The 23932-nt window shown below is 44.0% G+C and overlaps 1 protein-coding gene across 17 annotated transcripts in view; it reads left to right on the forward strand.

Annotated features, from left to right (window-relative positions):
• Positions 1 to 23301, forward strand: part of plekha6 (pleckstrin homology domain containing, family A member 6) — a 351695-nt gene extending 328394 nt beyond the window's left edge. For 12 of the 17 annotated variants that reach the window (XM_048553351.2, XM_048553357.2, XM_048553353.2 and 9 more), the window contains 9 exons: positions 2218 to 2397; positions 4669 to 4768; positions 7015 to 7124; positions 7594 to 7788; positions 10666 to 10827; positions 12649 to 12782; positions 15898 to 16040; positions 17805 to 17909; positions 20479 to 23301. In XM_048553351.2, coding sequence (XP_048409308.1) covers positions 2218 to 2397; positions 4669 to 4768; positions 7015 to 7124; positions 7594 to 7788; positions 10666 to 10827; positions 12649 to 12782; positions 15898 to 16040; positions 17805 to 17905 — 1125 coding nt within the window. In that variant the 3' untranslated portion in view covers positions 17906 to 17909; positions 20479 to 23301. The remainder of the gene's footprint in view (positions 1 to 2217; positions 2398 to 4668; positions 4769 to 7014; positions 7125 to 7593; positions 7789 to 10665; positions 10828 to 12648; positions 12783 to 15897; positions 16041 to 17804; positions 17910 to 20478) is intronic. The other 5 variants (XM_048553359.2, XM_059653335.1, XM_048553352.2 and 2 more) reach the window with 4 other exon arrangements.
• The last annotated feature ends 631 nt before the right edge of the window (positions 23302 to 23932 follow it).

The raw sequence follows: 23932 nt of genomic DNA on the forward strand, positions 1-23932 counted from the left end.
CACAGCAGGCTAGGCAGCATCAGAAGAGAAAGAAAGCTTTTAATGTCTGATACGGCAGAGTAAAATCTTTAGTTGAGGTTGTGGATCCTGTGAAGAATTAAGTTTGTTCCTCTGATTCTGCCTGGCCTGCTGTGATCCTCCAGCTCCACACTGTGTGTTACCATATGGGCGGCACGGTGGCTCAGTGGTTAGCACTGCAGCCTCACAGCGCCAGGGACCCGGGTTCGATTCCACCCTTGGGCGACTTTCTGTGGGGAGATTGCACATACTCCCCGTGTCTGCGTGGGTTTCCTCCAGTTTCCTCCCACAGTCCAAAGATGTGCAGGCTAGGTGGATTGGCTATGCTAAATTGCCTGTCGTGTTCAGGGGTGTGTGGGTTATAGGGGGATGGGCCTGGGTGAGATGCTTCAAGGGGCGGTGTGGACTTGTTGGGCTGAAAGGGCCTGTTTCCATGCTATAGGGAATCTAATCTAACCTGGTTCACTAATGCCCTTTAGGGAAGAAAATTATCATCCTAACCAGGTCTGGCCTCCATGTGACTCCAATCCTACAGCAACGTGGCTCACTCTCAATTGCCCAATAGGAATGGGGAGTGAATGCTGGCCTAGCCAGTGATGCCCACATCCTATGAATGAATTAAAACAAAAATGTAGGAAATAGGAGAGCCAAGGGCCAGAAGAAAGAAATTAGAATAATTTGAAAAGAAATTGACAAAAAGATTGAAAAGAAACACAAATAAGAAGGAGGGGATTCTGATCCTGTTACTTTCCAATCAGTAATTTGGCAAATGATCCCAGTGTTCCTGTTGTGGCAGTCTCTCAGAATCCTGACAGTGTGGAAACAGGCCATTTGGCCTATCAAGTTCACACTGGCCCTCCAAAAAGCATCCCACCCAGACTCACCTCATCCCTGTAACCAGGAATTTTCCATGGCTAACTCACCTAGCCTGCACATCCCAGGACACTATGCGCAATTTTACATGGCCAATCTACCTAATGTGCACATCTTTGGACTGTGGGAGGAAACCCACGCAGACACGGGGACAATGTGCAAACTCCACACAGACAGTCACCGAGGCTGGAATCAAACGTGGGTCTTTGGCGCTGTGCGGACCACTGAGCCATTGTGCAGGTACGTCATCTGAATGCTGTTCCTGTATGATGTTCTGTTCAGTTGTTCTCCAATTACTGCATGTTGTACTAACAAACAGTCAGGTTCCACTTCAGTATTCTCCTAAAACAAAGAGATCTCCAGTTTACCTTGAGGTAGCTGGCTGGCTCTGTCACTCAGAAGCTAGGATGAGGAGCCCTGGGTGTGTGTCAGTATTTGCAAGGATTCCCCACATGAAAGAGTTTGAAAACTGCTGTTGTCAGGCATGTTGCAAAGCCACTGCTTGTATGACATGTTGGTGCAGAGAAGAAATAATTTGCAGCCAGCTTGTGCGGTACCGATTAGGTCGTATCTTACACCCTGGCTGGGCTCAGATGTGTAACAGTGTCTAAGCAGCAATTGAGCCAAGATAGTTTATCTGTTCGTCAATCTTCCAGGAGACGGGAGGTTAAAACCTGTGTCCTCCTGATCTTTACCCAGTGACAATTGTTTGTAAGTGTGTACGGACAGGTGACTGTTAGGGATAGAATGGGGTTCATCTGTTTTGCAAATATTCAGGTAGCCACTTACACTGTATATAAATGATGACCACCTGCATAATATGTCAGGTGACCACCTAGTGTCCAAAACACCAACTCCTCCCATCCCCATATGAATTAGCGACCTGTATCAATGACTGAATCACTGCCTGTAAGGGTAGTTGAGGCAGAAACCTATTTAACTTTGAAGGAGTATTTAGATGTGCCCTTGCGATACCAGGGCATACAAGGCTATGGGCTAAGTGCTGGAAAATGGGATTAGAATTGTTAGGTGGTTGTTTTTGACTGAAGCAGACTTGGATCCAGCTCCAAATGTGCTGAAGATGCCTATGACTGTAAATGTTAGAGAGAAATAGAAGCAATGGAGAACTGTTTCACCTCCAACCATGCACACCAACATTTAAAGGATACACCAAGATACAACCCTGTGTATTCACTAAAACACTGAGGTCCTCCTTGTTGCTTCATTTCAAAGGTGAAGCCTTCCAAAGACTAACCTCCTCTTGCTCACTCACTGTCTTCCTGGCTTTGCAGTTACTCTTTATGCTTTGCTCGCTCTTTGTCTCAGGAAACCCGCCCGCCACGACCTCCCCTTCCGCAGTCCTACCTGCCTCAAGGGTCGCTGCCTGTAGTTCCTCCTCTTCCCACTGAGAGCAGCCTCTGGGCGTACTCTATCGAGGACATCTGGGAGCAGGCGGAGAAAGGGAAGACAACTTTGGAGATGAAGAGAATGGAAGGAGGCACGGCAGTAAGTGGCAGGCCAGGCCACTGTCTACATCAGTCCCAAGTCTTGTGGTTTCCCATCCATTTAGTCCTGCTCGTGTGATTTCAAGGCATGAAATAAGCAGAATACAAAGGAACACAAGGCAGTGTTGACATTAGTCTTTCTGCATGGAATAATGGTGAAAGCAGTCCTCATTCAGTTAAACTGATATGGCTCAATTGTGCATGGCAGCATAGCTAATGAGTGCCTCTATAATACAGGAGACTGGAATCAGGTTTACTAGACGCAGGATGATGCTGATCTCCTCAAAGTTTTTAATGTAAGAGCAGACTGTTACTTGCTGATGTAATAACAAGAACTTGCATTTCTGGAGCACCTTTTAACTCAATTAAACATACCAAGGTGTTTCAAAGAAGGTTTAGTCACATCAGAAAATATTCAGACAGGTAAAGCAAAAGTTTAGTCAAATGAAGCAGCTTAAATCTCTCTGCCTCGTTCCTGAAGGAAGGCCTGGAGCGCATGAAGTTGAGGCCGCACAGAGGGAGGAAGTTTGGGGTAGGGCACAAGAGGCCCAAATTGGAAGAGTGTGATGATCCCAGAGGGTTGTAGGACATGACAGAATTAACTGGTGAGGAAGTAGAGGGTTTGGGAAAGAAGGGCGAAGATTTAAAAATCATGGCATTGTCAGGTCAAGATCCAAACACATATCAGAGACAACGGGAGTAAGAAGTAAACAGAAATTTGTATTAATAAGTCGGTCATAACTTGACAGTCGGAAACTCCTTATTTCATGCCTGTTTGTTGTAGCCGATGTGTTGTAATTTGGTGTATTTCCTTTTGAATTTAATGTGTGATTCATAAAATTGTGGGCACAGTGTCTCAATCGACCATTACACAGGGCACTTTGATTTATTCAGCAGGGTTCCTGTAGTAGGCGCTGTTCACTACATTTGAGATGTAGTAGTAGCAAGTCATCATGGGGATCATCATCTTTGGCTAATAAAGGTGGGCAGCCGTGGGAACTGTGCAGTTGTGGAGTTTAACCAAAACAACTTTGTTCCTCTGCATTTCGAATTTTCCATCAGGACAGGGACAGAATACAACAAACAAAAACAATACAATGTCTGTGAGCTTTCCTTATAAACTGCTCACTTTTAAAAATTGGAAGGAGTGGTCACAAATGCATACAGGCCTTTTGTAGGATTTTGTTCCAATAAACTATCATCAGATTTTGCTCTACCTTACAGCAGCCATAGTACAGAGAGGAGACTAGTAAACTTAGAAGCTAGTTACTGTTGAATTACAGGTATTGTTTACTGACTGGTTTTGTCTGAACTTGTGGTAGTGCAGGATCACACAGGGATTACAGTGTCACCATCCCTGCTTTGGCAAATGGATTTTAGCCCAGTCTAGTTGGGGAGAAGGAAGCCTCATTTCTTTAATCCTGTTTTGACAAGGATTTGCCACCAATTGTGATGCTTTCATAGTCTCATAGTCAAATAGCCAAAGCCCAATGAAATGGCCTGGAAACATGTCCACTTCTAGTAAGGGTCAATGGATCAAGAGCTTATTTTAAACACTGGTCCCATCACTTCCCCCAAAACCTAAGGGACAACCAACATTGAGTAACATTGCCATTCCCGTACCCAGCCACCAACAATTGACACAGTGCATAGGTACCATGAAGTGGAGACCTTCCTGATCTGAACAGCTCATTCATTTGTTCAATGTCTTGGGCAATTGAGCTCTCTTTCCTCTTCTAATTTAACGTAGCCACAAATGCGATAAGGATCATGAATCCAATGGGCTATGAATTTACCAGGAAAACAGGCGACACATCTTTTGCTTAAAGAAGACATGAATAAGTCAGTTCAGCTAACTCTCTTATTTAGATGTGAAACCAGAGCGAATTCTAACTGATAGGATCAGTTACACTGGCGGCTGTCCAACACATTGGCTAAACAATCAGCTTCAGGCAGAGAGCTTGCTTTCTGCCTCATTGGGTTTTACACGGCTTACCTGTGTATAATTTCAGAGAAGAGTCCACAATATAGATTCATACACTTGGACTTTGAATTGAAAGCCTCCTGCTGACCTACCCCCAACCTCAAATTGTTCGCACCCTTCATTCAAAGGAGGGGACCTTCTGATTTTGAGCATGTTTCAAAGGAGCTGGATTCTTGGCACCAGTCCCCCACTGCCCACCTTTACTCCCTACGCAGTCCGCAAGGGCTGGCACCTCAGCTTCTGCCTCGGCTGTCTCAGACCTGACGCTTTGTTTTTTTTTTCTCGCAGAAATTGGGTCTTGAGGGATCCAAGAAGGAAGGTCGTTCGATGTTACAGCCCAGCTCGGAGGGTAACAAGCAGGATGTAGAAGCTGAGAAACACAACAAAGGTACGATCTGCTAGATTCCCGGGGTTATGGGAGCTCTTGTTTGGGTATTGAGATGTAGTAAATCTAAACCAGGTTTGCTTAGCTTTGCAGCAGAGCTTTTTATAACCTCATTCACAGCTTGAACATCCAGCTAGGATGGTGCAAGTTGTTTAATTAAAGCTTCTTGTTTTCCAAAGCTTACTTCATTGCTCATAAAACACTCCATGACGTTGAGGGCATGTTACATTTGTATAGCCCCTTTACTAGGAGGCACCATCCCAAAATGTGGAAGAGTGTAATCAAACAAAATTTGGCCCCAAGCCACATTAGGTTCCATTACGTTTGGTGACCAAAGGTTTGGTGAAGGTAAAGGCTCATAAGCATCATGATAGAAGAAGGAGAGAAATGGGACAGCAGGGAGCTTTAGGGAAGTTAGTCCAGTGTAGGGGGCCTTTGCAGCTGAAGGCACTGCCAACTATTAAGTATTGCAAATTGGAGAGGCCAGAATTGAAGGAGTGTACATATTTTTTGGGATTGTTGGCCAGCAAATACAGGGGTGGCAGTCAGATGAGCCTTAGCGAGAGCAAAGGTACAGGCAGCAGAGATTTGGATTAGCCCTGCTAAGGGCAGAATGCTGCAGAGAGCCAGGATTGCCTGGGACAAGCCTATCAGCCAACGTGGATTGATCCTTTTTTTTATGGACAGGACGATTTTCCACATTGGTGGGTAGATGCCAGTGTTGCAGCAATACTGGAACTTCAGAAATGGAAGAAGGGTCTAGGCCCGAAACGTCAGCCTTCCTGCTCCTCTGATGCTGCTTGGCCTGCTGTACTCATCCAGTTCTACACCTTGGTATCTCAGATTCTCCAGCATCTGCAGTTCCTACTATCACTATCCCCAGAACATTACCTGGGGCTTTAGATTAACAGCCCAGTGATAATACCACTTGGCTATCACCTCCCCATTACTGCATGCAGCAGGACTATAGGGCTTAGATCTGATCCAGAGTTGATTTTGGGATCACTTAGCTCTGTCTATCACTTGCCACTTATGCTGTTTGTCACACAAGTTATCCTGTTTTGTAGTTTCACCAGATTGGCAATTTAATTATTATAGGTATGCCTGCTTGTGGCATATCCTCATGCATTGAACTAGTGATAGAGCAGAGGAGCCATAAAGTTACAGATCATGTTTGAATACAGCTCTGCTGCTGCTGCTGATGGCCCATAGCACCTCATGGATGCCCTGCCTTCAATTGCTGTCACATCTATCCCATTTAGCACGGTGGTAGTGCCACTGAACATAATGGAGGGTATCCTCAATGTGAAGACAGAGCTTTATATCCACAAGGACTGTGCAGTGGCCATTCTTACTGATACTGTCTCTGTTAGATGAATTAACAGAAGTTAGATACTAAATGAAAGCCGAAAGAACTGCGGATGCTGTAAATCAGGAACAAAAGCAAAGTTGCTGGAAAAACTCATTGGGTCTGGCAGCATCTGTTGGTTCCTTCATTATCTGTTTCAGGTCCAGATATTTCCTTTAGGATTCAGCCAGCTCAATTAGTAGTGGTACTGCTGAAATATTCTTACTGGTTGGAATTTAAATGCCACGTCCAGAGCACATGTTGCACCTTGCCACCTCAGTGTTTCCCTCATGTATTGCTCACCACAGAGGAGTACTGGCCAATTGGCCAAGGGAGGAAGGTACATGGTATTCAGCAGGAGGTTTGACCTGTCTGTCCCTCCTGATTGTATAACACTGTGTGCCACCACCTCTGCTGGCCCTGTCCTGGTGGTGGGACAGGAGATGGCCAGGGATGATGATGGTGTTTGGAAGACATTGTCTGTAAGGTATGATTCGGTGACTGTGGCAGGCTGTTGCTTGAGCAATCGTTGGGGCAACTCTCCCAATTTTGGCACAAAACACAGGATGCCAGTCAGGGGAACTTTGTAGGGTCGACTGGATTGTGTCTGTACCAGTGCTGAATGATCTATTGTTTCTCATATCTTTCACCAGCTTTGGCGGTTTAATACAAATGAGTGACTTGCTCAGCTATTTTCGAGGACAGCGAAGCATCAATCTAATATCTGTAATTGTGATTAACGTTTATTATTAATGTTTCCTCAAAGTTAGGATGGACAAGTAGAATAATCTCAGTAAAAATTCACTAATGTTGTGTTTGCTTACCAGTATGCTCTTTGGAAGATAACTTCAAAGTTACATTGACATAGCTGTCTAACCTTTATTCCCGTTTGATTCTACAGTAGGTGTTGTTCCTCCAAGGACCAAATCACCTCCAGAGGAAGTTTCTCCATCTCCATCCTCCGTTGTTGTTAGGAATAATGATAAATTGAATTATGACTCTCAGGCACGAGTAAGTATATTGCTGGCTTGCTAAAGCTCTACCTGCAGTCCTCTTGCCTTCCCCATGCTACCCTATTCCCCATTGACAGCGCTTCACACAGTATCTTACGGGATGTTGTGGGGTTTCTTTATTCATTCACAGGTCTTGGGCTTTGCTGATTGGACCAGCATGCCCTGTTCATCCTTATTTGCCCTTGAAACGGGTTTATGGAGTTGAGGTCATAATTTAAATGAAAGGTTTAAGACTCTGAATGGCCTCTTTCTGAAGGTTCCCCTATTGAGCTTCCTTGACAGAGTTTAAAAAGAATGACAGGAAGATAACAAATTATTTTCACTGGCTCACAATTATTTTAAGATGCGACTTCATCCAGCTTGAAGCTTTTTGGGCAGGGCAGGTTTTCCTGAGAGTGGTGGCTGCCGGGTTTTTGGTGTCTGACTCCATTTCCTGACCACAGGCATTTCTAATCCTTTCCCCAAAGGAAAAATCAAAAGGCAGCGGGTATCCCAACGACACAAAATCCAAGATGAGTATCGAGGAGCAAGCAGAGCGCATGAAGCGTCACCAGAATGGATCGCTCAAAGGGCACACCAAAAGGCGAAGCCTGACCCTAACATCAGGCCAGCTGATGACGGTGGGCTCCAGTAGCCCGAAGCCCATTGCGCGGAGAGTCACGGTATGATACGGCTTATTTCACCCTAACTATGGCCTGCCAGGAAACAGTTAAGTCAGTCCCAAGCCAAGTGGTTAAGCGTGAAACTAGATCGTGATCCTTTCCTTTAGTAAATCTTAATTTACGGGATGTAGCATTGTGTATGTTTAATTTGCTCTTAATGCCTCCCGTATCCCAGTGGTCTCCCGTTGTGTGTACTCTAGGCACTCGATCAACCAATGCCCTTCACCTATGTATCTTAACAATGTAACGAACAGAGTATTGATGAACACCTGTAGTAGGCTGGATTAGCTCAGTTGGCCGGATGGCTGGTTTATAATGCAGCGTGACACCTACAGTGTGGGTCCAGTTGCTGCATTGGCTGAGGTTAAGTTGAAGGTCCCACCTTCTCAACCTCGCCCCTGGTCTGACATATGACGTCCTCAGTTTAAACCATTGCCAATTTCTTCATTGAAAGTGCAGCCCTGTGATCCTCTGGGGCAATGGCTACTTCACTAACAATTACCTTTTACTGTTACCGCTATGGGGTTTTTTTGGGTGGCAGAGATATTTGGATTAATACGTACATCCTGTCACCTTGGGCACCTGACTGCCGCCTCCGTCACAAATAAGTGCAAGGTTTGAAGTGAATTGAGTTGTTATCTTTCTCTAGCTTCAATTTAAATGCTGTTGTAGTCTCTTCAGCCTGTGCCTAATCATGTTGAATTGGCAATTTCAGTCACCAGTGACATGGCTGGTTTGTATAAGAAGTGAAAAACTCACAAGGGTGTGTTGAAGCCACAGTTCTTAAGTCTGGTTCAACGGAATTTGTGATTTTGCAGTTGGACAGCATTGGATGGATAATCCTAAGTTTGCAAGGAACTAAACTGACAACCATTTTAGGAGTGTCAGTAAGACTTGTAGTGTGATGCACCAATGTGCATTATGTGCTGGCTGGAAGCGACAGATATTAACAGGCAGGGCCCTGTTCTTCACAATCAGAAAGAGCATATACATGCACTGAGCCTGTTTCAAGTCAACAAAATAGATGACAGCCATTCAATGGTTTATTTCTCAGGGCAGTACCCTGTCAATCAGATTTTACTGGCCTGGTGTAAAATTTAACAAATCCTGGCTGTTAACTGTCAATCAGCATAAATGGGTGCATTCTATACAGCAATATCTCTACCAATCAAAGTCCACTTTTTAAAAAATGTATTCATTTTGTAGGATGTGGGCATTGCTAGCTGGGCCAGCATTTGTTGCCCATCCCTAGTTGCCCTTGATAAGGTGTGGGTGAGCTACCTTCTTGAACCACTGTAGTTCACCTGCTGTGGGTTGTCCCATAATGCCCTTAGGGAGGGAATTCCAGAATTTTGACTCAGCATCAGTGAAGGAACAGCGATATATTTCCAAGTCAGAATGGTGAGTGACTTGGAGGGGAACTTACAGTTGGTGGTGTTCCCATGTATCTGCTGCCCTTGTTCTTCTAGATGGAAGTGGTCATGGGTTTGGAAGATGCTGTCTGAGGATCTTTGCTGAATTTCTGCAGTGTATCTTGTAGATAGCGTAACTAAATAGCAGTCTCCTCTCATACAGTATAAATACAAGTTTTCCCCCGAATTTGTATTCTTGCAAAATGTCCTGATGAGCTCAAGATGAAAAAAAATTGACAAAAAATGTCACTCATTTTAGCAATACGTGAGAGATTCTGGTACAATTGAAAGGTAAGGATTTTTAACTGTAACTCTATCTGACTTTGATATCTGATCTTGATTATTGAGAGTTGTTGGTAAGGGTTTGAGTTGGTGGTATAAAGTGAGAAATAAATATTAATTCCTCTTGTTTGTAAAGATTGATAAATTTATTTATCATTATGCTTGATGACCATACCGGGTACTTTTGTTACATTGAAGTCACTGTTTATAACAGACAGATACTATAAAATTGAAGTGTCAGATATAACTTGCAAGACCTGAATATTAAATAGATTAGTGATAATATTAGCATCGATGAGCAGAGAAATTAACATAATAACTTCTATCTGCCTGACTCTCTTGTATGAAATTTCCCCCCGTGGCATTTTTACGTAGACAATGCCATTTCAACAGGTTAACTCTTGTTCTAAACAAGCACAGAGTAATTTGGAACATCAGCACTCAGAGACAGAGGAAAAACTCATAAGTTGTTCTGATGAAGAGTCACCAGGCTTGAAGCATTAACTCAGCTCTGTCCCCATAGATGCTGTCAGATATACTGGGTTTCTCCAGCAGTTTCTGTTTTTGGTCCAGGTCTCCAGCGCCCACGGTTCTTTCTTTTTATCAAAAATCTTGTGATCAGGCCATTCTCACATTGTAGTTTTTGTGAGCTTGAGGTGCATGCAAGAGCTGCAGCATATTCTATATTTCATTGATGACACCCCCCCCCCCCCCCGACCCGGGCTCTTTGCCCCTGCACGGTGCTGTACTACTTCTGCTCTTCATTACTTAGTCGAGTATCTTGAGCACTTATAAAGAGATACTGCTGAATCAAAAGTATGTTGGTAGATGCAAAAACAAAGTTGCTTTAAAAGCTCAGCAGGTCTGGCAGCATCTGTGAAGGAGAAAACAGTTAACATTTTGGGTCCAGTGACCCACCCTCAGAACCTGAGATCCTGAGGTCGTAACGGTGCCATAGAAATGAAACTAATTTATTTACCACATCCAACCATCGCACGCTTGTATGAACCTAGAGAAACCATCTTATACCAAGTCCCATTAGAACCCTGATCGCACTCAAAAGAAAATATCAATAGCCTCTTAATGAGTATTGTGATAATGCGGTTCGTGGCACTTTTGGTCCAGTAAAGCTGTCACCTTGTATGAGAGCTGTAGATTTATTCTTTCTCCCCATCCAACCCAGGTTCCTCGGCGTAAGACCACAGAGATCGATATCACTCACCTAGAGGCAGCTGTCAGGAGGGAACAGACAGGAAACCACCATGAGACACCGAGGGAAGAGATTGCCCGACTCAGGAGGATGGATGTGGAGCCCGAGCACTATTCCGTGGACATTAACAAGGAGGTGTGTGGTTGTGTTGGAGGGGGCAGATGTGCACAATGGTCACTGATTGCTGGAAGGCAGTGTGAGTTTGGAGAAGTGTTAGAGGAATGAGAAAGTGAAGAAATGGAATAGAGAATGGTGCACTAGCAGGTAACTGGGTTAAGTACTTCTTAATATGGGGCATTCGACTGGCACATCGCATTTATTAAACGCATCTCGTGTCCTGAGGGTATCTGTGATTTATGCCAGAGAATTCCTTTGCAAAGTAAGCAAATGCAGTGGTGTCTGTACATAGCAAGCTTCTACAACACATAGCAAGTTAAGTCATCAACCCATCAGTTTTGTTGACATCAGTGAAAGGGCTAAATTGTTGTCCCAAAATTCTGGAGGACTTCCCTTCTTGAATGGTGCTGTTGGATTTGGAAATAGCCATTGAGAGGTGGCATACTTCTTCAGTGTTGTACTAAAGATTCAGCCTGAATTACACAGTCAAGCCCTAAAGCAGAATTTGAACCAATGACAGCTGTGTCAGGGTGACTCGAGTACTAAGGGTGTGTGAGAGTGTGCAAATGCTTGAGCTACACTCTGTCTGATGTTCCAAACCTGAAAATATTTGTGACGGAATGAATGTGTGTGTGTGTGTGTGTGTGTGTGTGTGTGTGTGTGTGTGTGTTTGTGGACCACAGATACACTGCAGTCTTGTAGATCCCACTTCTGGCCCTTTGGCACCATCCATCAGGAAGAGTGGTATTTTGGATCAATGTGAACCAGGGTGGAATTTTATCTGGTTTATGGGAGGGACTGTGAGGTTGCATGAGGCTGCAGAATCAGGATGGAAGGGTTGGGGATGGTGTTTGGTGGAGGTGAGTGCCCTTTCCACAATGGAGCAATCCTCCAGTAAAACTGGTGGGATTGAAGACAGATAATTCCCTAACAGGGAGGACCTACTGCACAGTAACAGCCATCCCTCCACTGTCACCTTCCTTCCTGGGTCCTATCTTCTTGGCCCCAGCCCCCGACCCATTCTAGCACCTGCTTCCAGCTGACTGGAATCTTGTGTGTGAGCACTGCTCCAGGTGGAGGTGTGGAACTGAAAGGTGGCTGGCAGCCCTATGAAAGGCCAGAGCTGTTGGAGTTGAGTCTCCTCTAATAAAGGATCAGGACTCCTGATAACAGACATAGAATGTGTGCAGAATGGATAGAGGCTTTTGGAAGCGGTCATGCTGAGGTTACCCACTGACTTCCTATCGACTGCCTGTGCCATTTGAGGTATGTCTGACCGTGCACTGCTTGACCATAAAGTGTCTAAGCCCAACACTTGGTGCAAAGAGTATCTAATTCCCCAGTGCTGATTTCACAGAATTAATAACGCTTCACAAAGAGGCCATTCAGCCCATCATACAAGCACCAGCTCTCTAGCATTGTCACAGATGCCTCTTCCCTAAACCCTGCGCAATACCTCTTTGCAAATAATAATCCTAGGCCCTCTACAATGTCTTGATTGAACCTGCCTCCATCGTATTTACAGGTAGCTCATTCCAGACCCTAACAGTTCACTATGTCATAGCACATTTCCTCACGTTGTATTTGTTTCTTTAAAGAATACATTAAAACTGTTTTTGTGTTCTCTTTTGTTATACGATTGGAGACAGTTTCTCCCTATCTATTCTGACCGGATCCTGCTTGATTTCATTTATTTTAATGGATACCATTGTTTGACCTTGTATTGACTAAGACCGGGTATCACAGTGAATGGCTTATCTGTTCCCACATTACAAAGTATGGTTACAGGGCTTGTAAATGTTTACCTGCTTTTGACTTGATTGATTATCTTGTGTTCAGTTGTCCACACCAGACAAAGTCTTCATTCCTGAGCGATACATTGAGATTGAACCTGAGCTTCCTCTCAGTCCAGAGGAGCTCAAAGAGAAGCAGAAGAAAGTGGAACGCATCAAAACACTCATCGCAAAATCCAGGTACTGAATTGCTAACAATGTGTTTATAAAAGCCTTGGATGTTGTAAGAGATGTCCGTAGTTGGCACTTGGTTCTATTGGGATCTTCTTTAGGCAGGTTTGCTGCTTATTGTAATATCTGGGACTTACTTGTAATCAGTGGTGAAGGATTAACCACTAACACATCAACAGTAAAGGCACATCCTTGAGTAACAAGATATGGTATAGTACATAATAGGATAACAGTTTACATAAGCTTTGACTGGTTAAATGAATTAACACTTGGTAAGGGCCATTGTTATCCCCTAAGAGTTAGTAACTAGGTCTCTCTACTATATGGCTGCAGACTAATGCTTCCAAATGAGACCCACAACTTTAGAATTGAAAATTGCTGTGACCCCATGACTGTGAGATCAGTGAGACTCAGTTACAAACGAAAGAAATGCTGGAGAAACTCAACAGGTCAGTGGAGAGAGAATCAAATTTAACATTTCAGGTCCAAAGTAACTTGTCATCAGTTCTGAAGATTTCAGATGAGCAGCAGGCCATTTAGGAGAAATTTCTTCACCCAAAGAGTGGTGAGCCTGTGGAATTCTCTGCCACAGAAAGTAGTTCAGACCAAAACATTGCATGCTTTCAAGAAGGAGTTAGATCTGGTTATAGAGTCATTAAATCGTCAAGTTGTACACCATGAAAACACAGACCCTTTGATCCAACACGACCTCGTCGACCAGATCCTGAAACTGACCTAGTTCCATTTGCCAACATTAGGTCCCATATCCCTCTAAACCCTTCCTATTCATTTACCCATCCAGATGCCTTTTAGATGTTGTATTTGTACTAGCTTCCGCAACCTCCTCTGGCAGCTCATTCCATACATTCTTAGGACTAAAGGGATCAAAGGACACGGGGAGAAAGCGGGAATAAGGGTCTCTGTTGGATGATTAGCCCTGATCATATTGAATAACAGAACGAGCTCAAAGGGCCGAATGGCCTAATTCTGTTCCTAGTTTCTCTGTTTCCATGAAATCTTTTACCCATTACCTAACTCTTAAGGATCAGTAAGGCCACCTATGTGTAGAACCACAGGAAATGGGTCAGATACTAAACGAATATTTTGTATCAGTGTTTACTGTGGAGAAGGATATGGAAGATGGAGAATGTGCAGAAATAAATAGCAACGTCTTGAAAAATGTCCATATCACTGAGGAGGAGGTGCTGGACGTCTTAAAATGCATAATGGTGGATAAACCCCTGGGACCTGATCAGGTGTACCCCGGAACTCTGTGGGAAATGAGGGAAGTGAGTGCTATCCCTCACTGAGATATTTGTATCATCGATAGCCACAGGTGAAGTGCTGGAAGCTGGAGGTTGGCTAACGTGATGCCACTATTTAAAGGTGGTAAGGAAAAGCCAGGGAACTGTAGACTGGTGAGCCTGACAACAGTGGTAGGCAAATTGTTGGAGGGAATCCTGAGGGACTGGATTTACATGTGCTTGATAAGGCAACAGCTGATTAGAGGTGGTCAACATGGCGTTGTCCACGGGGATTCATGTCTCACTAACTTGATTGAGTTTTTTTGAAGAAGTGTCAAAGAAGATTGATGAAGGTAAGAGCGGTGGATGTGATCTATATGGACTTCAGTAAGGCATTCGACAATGTTTCTTATAGTAGACTGGTTGGTGAGGTTAGATCACATGGAATACAGGGAGAACTAGCTATTTGGAATGCAGAACTGACTTGAAGGTGGAAGACAGAGGGTGGTGATGGAGGGTTGTTTTTCAGACTGGAGGCCTGTGACTGGTGATGTGCCACAAGGATCGGCGCTGCATCCGGTGCTTTTTGCTGTTTGTATAAATGAGCTGGGTGTATATCAGAGATACGGTTAGAAAGTTTGCAGATGGCACCAAAATTGGAGGTATAGTGGGCAGGGAAGAAGGTTACCTGAGAGTGAAATGTGATCTTGATCAGATGGACCAGTGGGCTGAGGAGTGGCAGATGGAGTTTAATTTTGATAAATGTGCTGCATTTTGGAAAGGTGAATTAGAGCAGGACTTATACACAATGGTAAGGGAAACATTTAAAAGGGACCTTGTGAACAACTTTTTCACGTAGAGGGTAGTGCGTGTATGGAATGAGCTGCCAGGGGAATGTGGTGGAGGCTGGTACAATTATAACATTTCAAAGGCATCTGGATGTGTATATGAATAGGAAAGAGTTAGAGGGATTACAGGCAAAAATGCTGGCAAATAGGACTAGATTAATTTAGGATATCTGGTCGGCACAGGTGAGCTGGACTGAAGGGTTTGTTTCCATGCTGTACATTTCTATGGCTGTACTTGATCTGTGACTCCCATCTCATAACAATGCAGATTCTTAAAGGCCATTTGAAATGGCGTAAACATCCTCACCATTGTATTAAATCAAATTCATTCAGGATGGAAGTGCGTCATCACCATTACCAGTGATGCTACCTCCTGAAAATGACTTTCGATATAAAATATAACTGTCCTTCATACAGAACAGTACAAAGGTTTACTTGAGGTATGCGTGTGTATAATTTTTGAATCTTCAATTTCCCCCATGTAATTAGAATGTCCTTTTTCCCATTGACAAGCAGTTTTCAATATCTAATTTGGCGTCATCATCTGTATGAGCAATGTAGCAATTTAAAAATAGTTTTGACAGCAGGAGAGAGATGGTGACTTCCAGTGTTTCCCATTGTGCCCAACTGTTGTCAATCCAGTAAAGTAAAAGCAAGGAACTGCGTATGTTGGAAATCTGAAACAAAAGACAGACAGTGCTAGAGAAACATCTACGGCAGCATCTGTAGAGAGAGAAATGGAGTTAATGTTTTGGCCCACTGACCCTTGGTCAGATGTTCTGAAGAAGGGTCACACTGGACTTGAAAAGTTAACTCTCTCTGTTTCGCTACAGATGCTGCCACACCTGCTGAGTGTCTCCAGCGCTGTCTGCTTTTCTCCACAATACAAGATAGGGGAGAAAGCAATGAAGCGACCTTCTTAGAGCAAATTGCTCATTCTGAATTTGGGGTGGGGGCCTGGGCAGGAAGTATGATGGGAGAAGGACACTGCGAGCATTTGGACAGCAAAGTGAATGGTTTGTGTGATGTCAGCTTGCAGAACATCATCCCCCTAAACGAAGGGCTCACCGACACTAACATAGACCCCGAGCTCCAGCTCCAGGAGCAGGAGAAGAGGATTGAGATCTCCTGTGCCCTGGCCACCGAAGCATCCAGGCGAAGTAGGCTTTTATCAGGTAATGTAATCAGTCACGTTTGCTTGTGCTCTGGAGATTAATGATTCCGACTTTTATTGGGGTGCAGTAAAGGCCTCTTACCAGAGTGAAAGAAAATGAGGAGGGCATCTCATAGAAACCTATAAAATTCCAACAAAACTCTGCAGGGTTAATGCAGGAAGGATGTTCGCAATGACCGAGGAGTCCAGAGCCAAGGGTGACAGTAAGGATATGGGATAGGCCATTTAGGACTGAGTTGAGAAGAAATGTCTTTGCCCAGACAATGATGAGTGTAGAGAATTCTCTGCTGTGGAAAGTGATTAAGGCCATTGCATTGAATATTTTCAAGAAGGAATTACGTATAGTTTTTAAGCTTAAAGGGATCAAAGGGCACCCTACGAATAATAATGGTCTGGCAGCTATGACCGTACTTCATTTCAACAATTTCAAAAGTCCTAAGGCTTGAGATGCCCTCTAGAGTCTTCCACCTTCATCAGCAGCTCCCACCGCTCCTGCTATAGGTGGCCGCAATTTGATTGGTTCTCCAACATGTACAGCCTGTGATTTGCCTACCTCCAGGAGGATCATGCAGGCACATGGGATGTGGGCACCTTCGGGGCCCAGACACCCACATGACCCTGACGTCAGTGCCCCAGCTCCTGCTGGAAAGTTTGTCACGGATTGTTGTTGAGATCCTGCCCCATGCAGCCTCACCTCCCCCCAACTCTTTCCATCATCTCTGGTATGATGTGAATGCTCATCAAAATCCCCTTCAAGTCATGTAGCATCCTGACTTGGTCATGCATCACTGTTCCTTCGTCATTCTTGAGACATTGTCCTAGACTGTGTAAATGCCACTAACACATGGACCATTATTGCCAGCTGAGGCTAAATGGCTTCTTTCTCTGTTAAATTCTTACCATCGAAAGGCCATCACTCAAAAGACAGCAATGGGCCAAGAAAAGAGGCTGTCAGTACTTAGAGATAGATAATGAAGTGCCTTCACCATTATTATTCGGACGCAAACATTTGTGATGGTCAAATGGGGCTCAGCTCAGACAGCTAGTAAGTTCAGATGAATTTATATCCAGGATGAATTGCTATTAGGCATTAAATACTTAATGATGCTTTTTTTACTAAAATAATTTACTTTTGAATCCATTGCCATTCACTCAGTGCATGTTTATTTTAATCCAACATCATCATGCTGTTCATTGGAAAGGATTGTGTTGTAGTGTCCATCCTGCTTAACTGGGTCAAGCACTACAGGAGGTTGGTGTGTATGGGCTGATTTATGGAGCGGGAAACCAGTTTAATGTTGCATACAGATTGGAAACAAAGACAGATGTCCTGATGGAGGGAGGAAGGGCAATGCATGGGAAGTGGGGCTGCCTGTGGTGAGGGAAGGAAGCTAGTACAGACAGTGGGAATGGGTATCGTAGAGTTGGATTGGTGGGGTGTGGTGATTGGAAGGGGGAAAGTGGCCCGACATCGATATGGTGGGGTGGGGGGGGGGGTGGTCTTTAAGTTGGTGGAACTGTAGAGAGGGCAAATATGAGGAAGCACAACAACAGCTACTTACACAGGGGGCAACCTGAATAATGGGTATGGTGACCATGAACTGAGAGTGAAGGCAGGGCGTTGCAACCACAGCTAATTACAGGAGGAGAATGGGATGATGGAAATGCACGACTTTGCAGTGGGCAGGCTCAAGGGTGTGATTATTGAAAGTACGCTTTTGCCATCATCTTTGCTTCATTTGTTCCACGCTTTCATTCCATTTAGTTCCAGCTTCAAGCGCACCAGATTCTTCAAACCCACCATCATCTCCCATCTCCTCACTGCCACCTCAGATTACTGACGGAAGCCATTTAATGTGTGTCTGAAGAAGTAAGCAGTTTTTAAAGAAAAATTCAACATTTATAACTTTAAAAGAATGACATACTTCTATGATGTTTACTTATTCAGCATTAGCTTTACTCAATGGTTGGTGTAAATTGAATCAGATTGTCATAACGTCCTTTGAAATCTTGGATAGTGCAGGCCCTCACATTTCTAATCGCCTTTCTCCAATTTGTACCAATTTCCTTTATTCTTAAGGCTTCATCTTTCGTTTGATTCATTCCCTAACATTTGATCATGGGTCGTGAGATCATGTGACACAAGTCATGTGATGTTCAATCATATGATTTTGATGACGACATTTGCTAACACATTGTTGCATTTACCTTAGTTGAGTATTTCAGTGACATTGATACCTGAATAAGATTTCTTATGTTTTGATGCGCAGCTTGTTGAGAAACATAATTTATGTCTCAGAGCACACAGGAATAGAAAGAATAAAGATTTTTAGGGTAAGTTGAACCTAGGACGCTATCCTGAGGATCTGCACCAGGGCATCATTGCAGGAGTGTCTCAGAAGAGTGTCCTTGCCAAACCGTCTTCAGCTCCTTCATTGTTGACCTTACCTCCATCATGAGGTCAGAAATGGGATGTTCACTGATGTATGCACAATGTTCAGCACCATTCACAACTGCTCAGATACTGAAGCAGTCTGTGTTCACATGCAACAAGATCTGGACAATATCCAGGCTTGGGCTAACAAATGGCAAAAAGCATTCATGGCTCACAAATGCCAGGCAATGACCCATTTTCAACAAAGGTGAATCTAACTGTCTTCCCTGACGTTCAATGATCTCACTATGACTGAATCCCCACTATCAACATCCTGGGGTTACCATTGACTAGACCCTCAACTGGACTAGCCATATCAGTGAAGTTAGTATCAGTATATGTACTTTGGCTACCAGAGCAGGTCAGAGGGTAGGAATTCTGCAGTGAGCAGCTGACCTCCTAACTCTCCAAAGCCTAGCTACCATCTACAAGGCACAAGTCAGAAGTCTGATAGAATACTTACCACTTGCCTGTATGGGTACAACTCCAACAATACTCGAAGCCTTTCACCAGTCCAAGACAAAGCGGCTTGCTTGATTGGCACCACATTCAGAAAAAAAAATCACTCCTGTACCACCAGCAGTGCGTGCATCTACAAGATGCACTGCAAAAATTCACCAACACCCCTTCCAAGCATACAATCATGACCATCTGGAAGGACAAGGGCAGTAGATACATGACGGCCACGCCAACTGCAAGTTTCCACCCAAGCTGGGTGGTGGCTCAGTGGTTAGCACTGCTGACTCACAGCGCTAGGGACCCAGGTTCAATTCCAGCCTTGGGAAGCTGTCTGTGTGGGGTTCCTCCGCGTGCTCTGGTTTCCTCCCACAGTACGAAGATGTGCAGGTTGGGTGGATTGGCTGTGGCAAGTGCGGGGTTGGGGTGTGGTAGTGGTGGCTCTTTGGAGGAGTCATGTGGACTACCCCACCTCCAAACTGTTGACTCAGAGGTTCTGGGCAATTTTCTTTAGCCTCAATGTCTTCATAACTGGAAATGAGCAGTGTACTTCTACATTCAGAGGAAGTGGCAGGGCTCAGGCAATGTGCTTGCAAGATAGTAACTGCCAGAGTGCTACACACACAGGAACCCTGAGTCCAAGAGCCATTTCTGCAGGATCATGCCTAGGGACAACCAGCTGCCAATTCTGGTTGACTCCTGCCAGAAACGGATGTGTTCAGAGCCCTGATACTAATAGTTTCTTTTTGAAAAGTCTCTTATCAGCTTGGATAAGGTCTCTTTCAAGTCACTTCCTTCAAAAGTTAAATTTCTCAAATTTTTCTCTTTCCTCAGCATTCCTGGTATTTGGGATGTGCCTATTTTTGTTTTTAAAGCTTTGCTGAAAAATCATCAGGGATGGCTGAATTATAACAAAGATAGAAGTAAAACTGATAACACACAACCTAGTTTTAGATAGCATTAAAATAAAAAGTAGAAAAAGGATTGCAAAATTATGATTTCAGCACAGGAATAATTGCAATGCCTTGTAAGTACATCTCCTCTTAATTTACAGAATAAAACTGAAAGGGCTATTGCAATATGCATATTGTGTTCCAGTGCAGAGACAATATGCTGTCAGCTCGAGTTGATTAAATTTTGATTTATTTTCACACTATTGCTAAATTTATAAAGTAAGGGATTTGTAATCTATTTGTTCTCAATCTTATTTGTGTAATCGCCTCTTTCCTCCTCACTTTAATGTGCTTTTATTTTTTGTGAGATGTGGAGTTAAGAGCTGATCAGCTATGTGGTGCAGTGAGATAATTTAATATGTGATATAACAAAGTGTGGAGCTGGATGGACACAGCAGGCCAAGCAGCATCTTAGGTGCACCAAAGCTCGGGTTAGACCCTCCATCAGAAAAGGGGTCTAGTCCCGAGCTTTTGTGCTCCTAAGATGCTGCTTGGCCTGCTGTGTTCATCTAGCTCCACACTTTGTTATCTCAGATTCTCCAGCATCTGCAGTTCCCATTATCTCTGATATAATTTGATATGTGTTTCTTTTGCAGCTCAAGCTGTTGCTGCCATCAAGTATCACGGGTCAACATACTGAAGGCTGTCTGACATATATTGACACCATCGACAGGGCTGAGTTTAAGACTGAGCAGGAGCCACTGGTACCCAGCAAAGACCAGACTGAACGATCCCTTCATATTCAAAGAAAACATCTCCTCCCAAGATGCAATATTACTCCAAGAGTTCCATGTTGTTTTAGTCCTTCATGTGATCTGATTTTGTTTTGTGTTTGAGTAATGAATTCTGAGGAACCTGGGCTACCACTGTAAGGTTGAGGTTTCGAGCAGAAGGAAAGTCTATGAAGACATTTTATATTTTCTAAACTCCCTCATGATATACTGGGGAAAATATTTATGTTAAAAGTGATTGATACTGTATATTTATAAACGTCATAAGAGGAACCAAGTATTTTCGTAGAATCCCTACAGTGTGGAAACAGGCCCTTCGGCCCAACAAGTCCACACCAACTCTCTGAGCAGCCCACCCAATCTACACATCCCTGAACCCTATGGGGAATTTAGCATGGCCACTCCACCGAGCCTGCACATCTTTGGACTGCGGGAGGAAATCAGAGCACCCAGAGGAAACTCACACAGACACGGGGAGAATGTACAAACTCCACACAGACAGTCACCTGAGGGTGGAATCAAACCTGGGTCCCTGATGCTGTGAGGCAGCAGTGCTAACCACTGAGCCACCGTGCAGCCTAAATTTTTATTAGATTCCTGCTGTATATTTGAGAGAGAGAGAGAGAACATGGAGTAGACTGAGGCTCAGTAAGGACTGCACATTATACTGGAAGCTGGCGTGTGCAGTGAGACAAGGCATGTTAGCTGACAGTAAGCAGAACCCCAAGAGGAGAGTTGTAGGGAGAAGAAGTGCCCTAGATCCCCAGAAGATGGGTAACTTTATTTAAAAAAGAATTCATTTCAGTATCATTTCCCTAGCCAAGGGGTATCTCAGAGAAGCAGGTTGGACACACTGTCGGACATGGAACTGACACCAGAGCTTGGATCACCAGGGAAATGGTCATTTCATGCAATATTGATGCCCATCAACCACTGACCTTACCAGGGAGCGAGACAATAGAGTGGGTGCGTAATCACTAGTGGCACTGATCACTATTTGAGTCCCTTGATGCCAATGTGATTCTCACTGCCAACTATCCACTGAGGGTTGAAGGAGGAGGATGGACAGATGTTCCCCCCCACTTTCCAGGTGTGGTGGGGATCTCAGCTAATCCTGAACCTGCATCAAACACTGTACTTGCTTGTTTACTCTGCATAGCCAGCTGGAGGCCTCTCTCTCGCAGTGTGCAGAATGATCTGCAGTTGATATGATCACTGAAAGTGAAGGGGGCCTCATGAAAGTTTCACCGTGCACAGACCTCATGGAGCAGATTGAGGCAGAGAAACCCATTGTTTCCCAAAAAGAAGACCAAATAAATACTCTTCTTGACTTTCCTTCTCTTCCAGACCCATTACTCTTGGCAATCAGCAGATTCTCTCACTGAACAATTTACTTCAGAATAATGCAGAAAATTGCAAATATATTATCTCCTCAACCTCTGCTTTCCTGTTAAATTTCTTTTGTTGTTGTTGACTACTTTGAGAAGCCTGTTTGGGAGAGACTGCAAAAAGTGTGGGCTTTAGTCATGTTTAAACTAGCTCAATCTTCATGTCTGTCCGAAAATGTGGCTGAAACCATTTTATCAGTGGATACCATATCTTTACACATCAGTGTGCCTTCTCATTAGCATTAGCCCCAGCTACTTGTGTTGTCATGGGGTGATGTAGAACAGAATTATGATGAAGACTCAATTTTACAGAGCTTGTGTCAAATTCAGCGAGTACTTGTTGACTGACTGTTGATGAGCTTTTCTATAGCTTGCTAAATAGGCTATTGGTGTATGTCCAGCCTGCCTGATGGAATATCTGAATGTATATGGGAATCTTCCGTCACTGCTGGGTTAAACTGTTGCAGGGTATGACTCTAACCTTCCCTCTGTACATATGTGCTGTATAAAGTTGAAAAGTTTATGCCAGAATTTACAAAGTACTGAACTCCTCCTTTGCCCAGCCCTGGTGTGGCTGTCTTATCAGTCTAAGGTCCCACTGTGTAGACATTTGACATGGGACAACCAACCTGATATCTCTCTAGGCGGCACCAGTTTTGCCAGTTTCAAACCGCGCTCTGTTAAGGTCAGCACTGACAAGTAACTAGGTCTAGGCCCGAAACGTCAGCCTTCCTGCTCCTCTGATGCTGCTTGGCCTGCTGTGTTCATCCAGCTCCACATCTTGTTATTTCAGTAACATGACTATGACTGGTTAGTTTTTTTTGGTTATAAGTTCCTTAAGGCATTTTTTCCGTTTAACTGCTCTCCCACAACCACCAATCCATCTTTCAGAAGCATGTGGAGCTCTCAAAAGTTAGCAAAGGACTGGATTGGGCTTCTCTGTGTTCTGTTCTGTGAAGATCACACCCAGTTGGCCTGACGCTTCTTAGTACTTCTCTAAAAATTTGTGCTAGCAAGGCGAGAAATCTGGGCAGCAGATGAATACTGCAAGTCAAGCAGGGGTTTGAAGCGGGAAACCTCATTCTTGTCTGTGGCATTTCTGAGACATAGCCATGATGGTGAAGGCAGTAGTTCTGGTGAGCATCAGGGGTAATTGGAATGTGCTGAAGGGAAACTTATGCAGTCATCTTGAGGAATGAGTGTAGTGCAATTTAGAATACATAGCAGATATTTACCAGCTCGGAGTTGATGTTGATCATGTGCTGGTCTTTGAGAACGTCAGTGCCATTGAGCAACCTGATTCTCAGTCTCTTGTGTGGTTGTGGAAGAGGAATTTTACAAGGGAACAAAGTGTGGAGCTGGATGAACACAGCAGGCCTTTATTGTGCGTTGAGTCAATCCCAGATGGAGATGAGAGGTAACAGGCTGCCTCTTGGACTGCAAGCTTTCACTGGGTTAATCCTAAGGCAGCAAAATAAGTTCTCTCGTTGAAGGACGGAGCTGGATTAGAGAACCAAAACTTGGCCAATTCCGGGACAATAAAATGGTACTCACTGTGCTGGTTGTTAGCATTAATAAACTGGCAGCAATGATTTAGAATCCCAATGTAAATAAATTCTTGTCAGCAAGAATGGGAGAACTATGATTGCATTATACATGCATGAGGGTCTGACTTCGATCCTATCCTAAAACCAGTGGCATCAGCAAACATGTCAACTTGTTTCTTCAGCAGCTACAGTATAGCTTCAGTGTAAATCTAGAGCTATGACAAGCAGAGAGTGACCTACCTATAAACTGGAGGTTTAGAGAAGTGAATAAGCTGTAGAAGAATTAAACAAGAGGTTTCACCTATTGGGACCATTTGCTTTTAATCAGCTGATCTTGCAGCTTCTTGTTTCATTCCATACTTTGAGCAATCTGGGGGAAAACAA

This window comes from Stegostoma tigrinum, chromosome 21 (genome assembly GCF_030684315.1).
Source record: "Stegostoma tigrinum isolate sSteTig4 chromosome 21, sSteTig4.hap1, whole genome shotgun sequence".
NCBI lineage: Eukaryota > Metazoa > Chordata > Chondrichthyes > Orectolobiformes > Stegostomatidae > Stegostoma > Stegostoma tigrinum.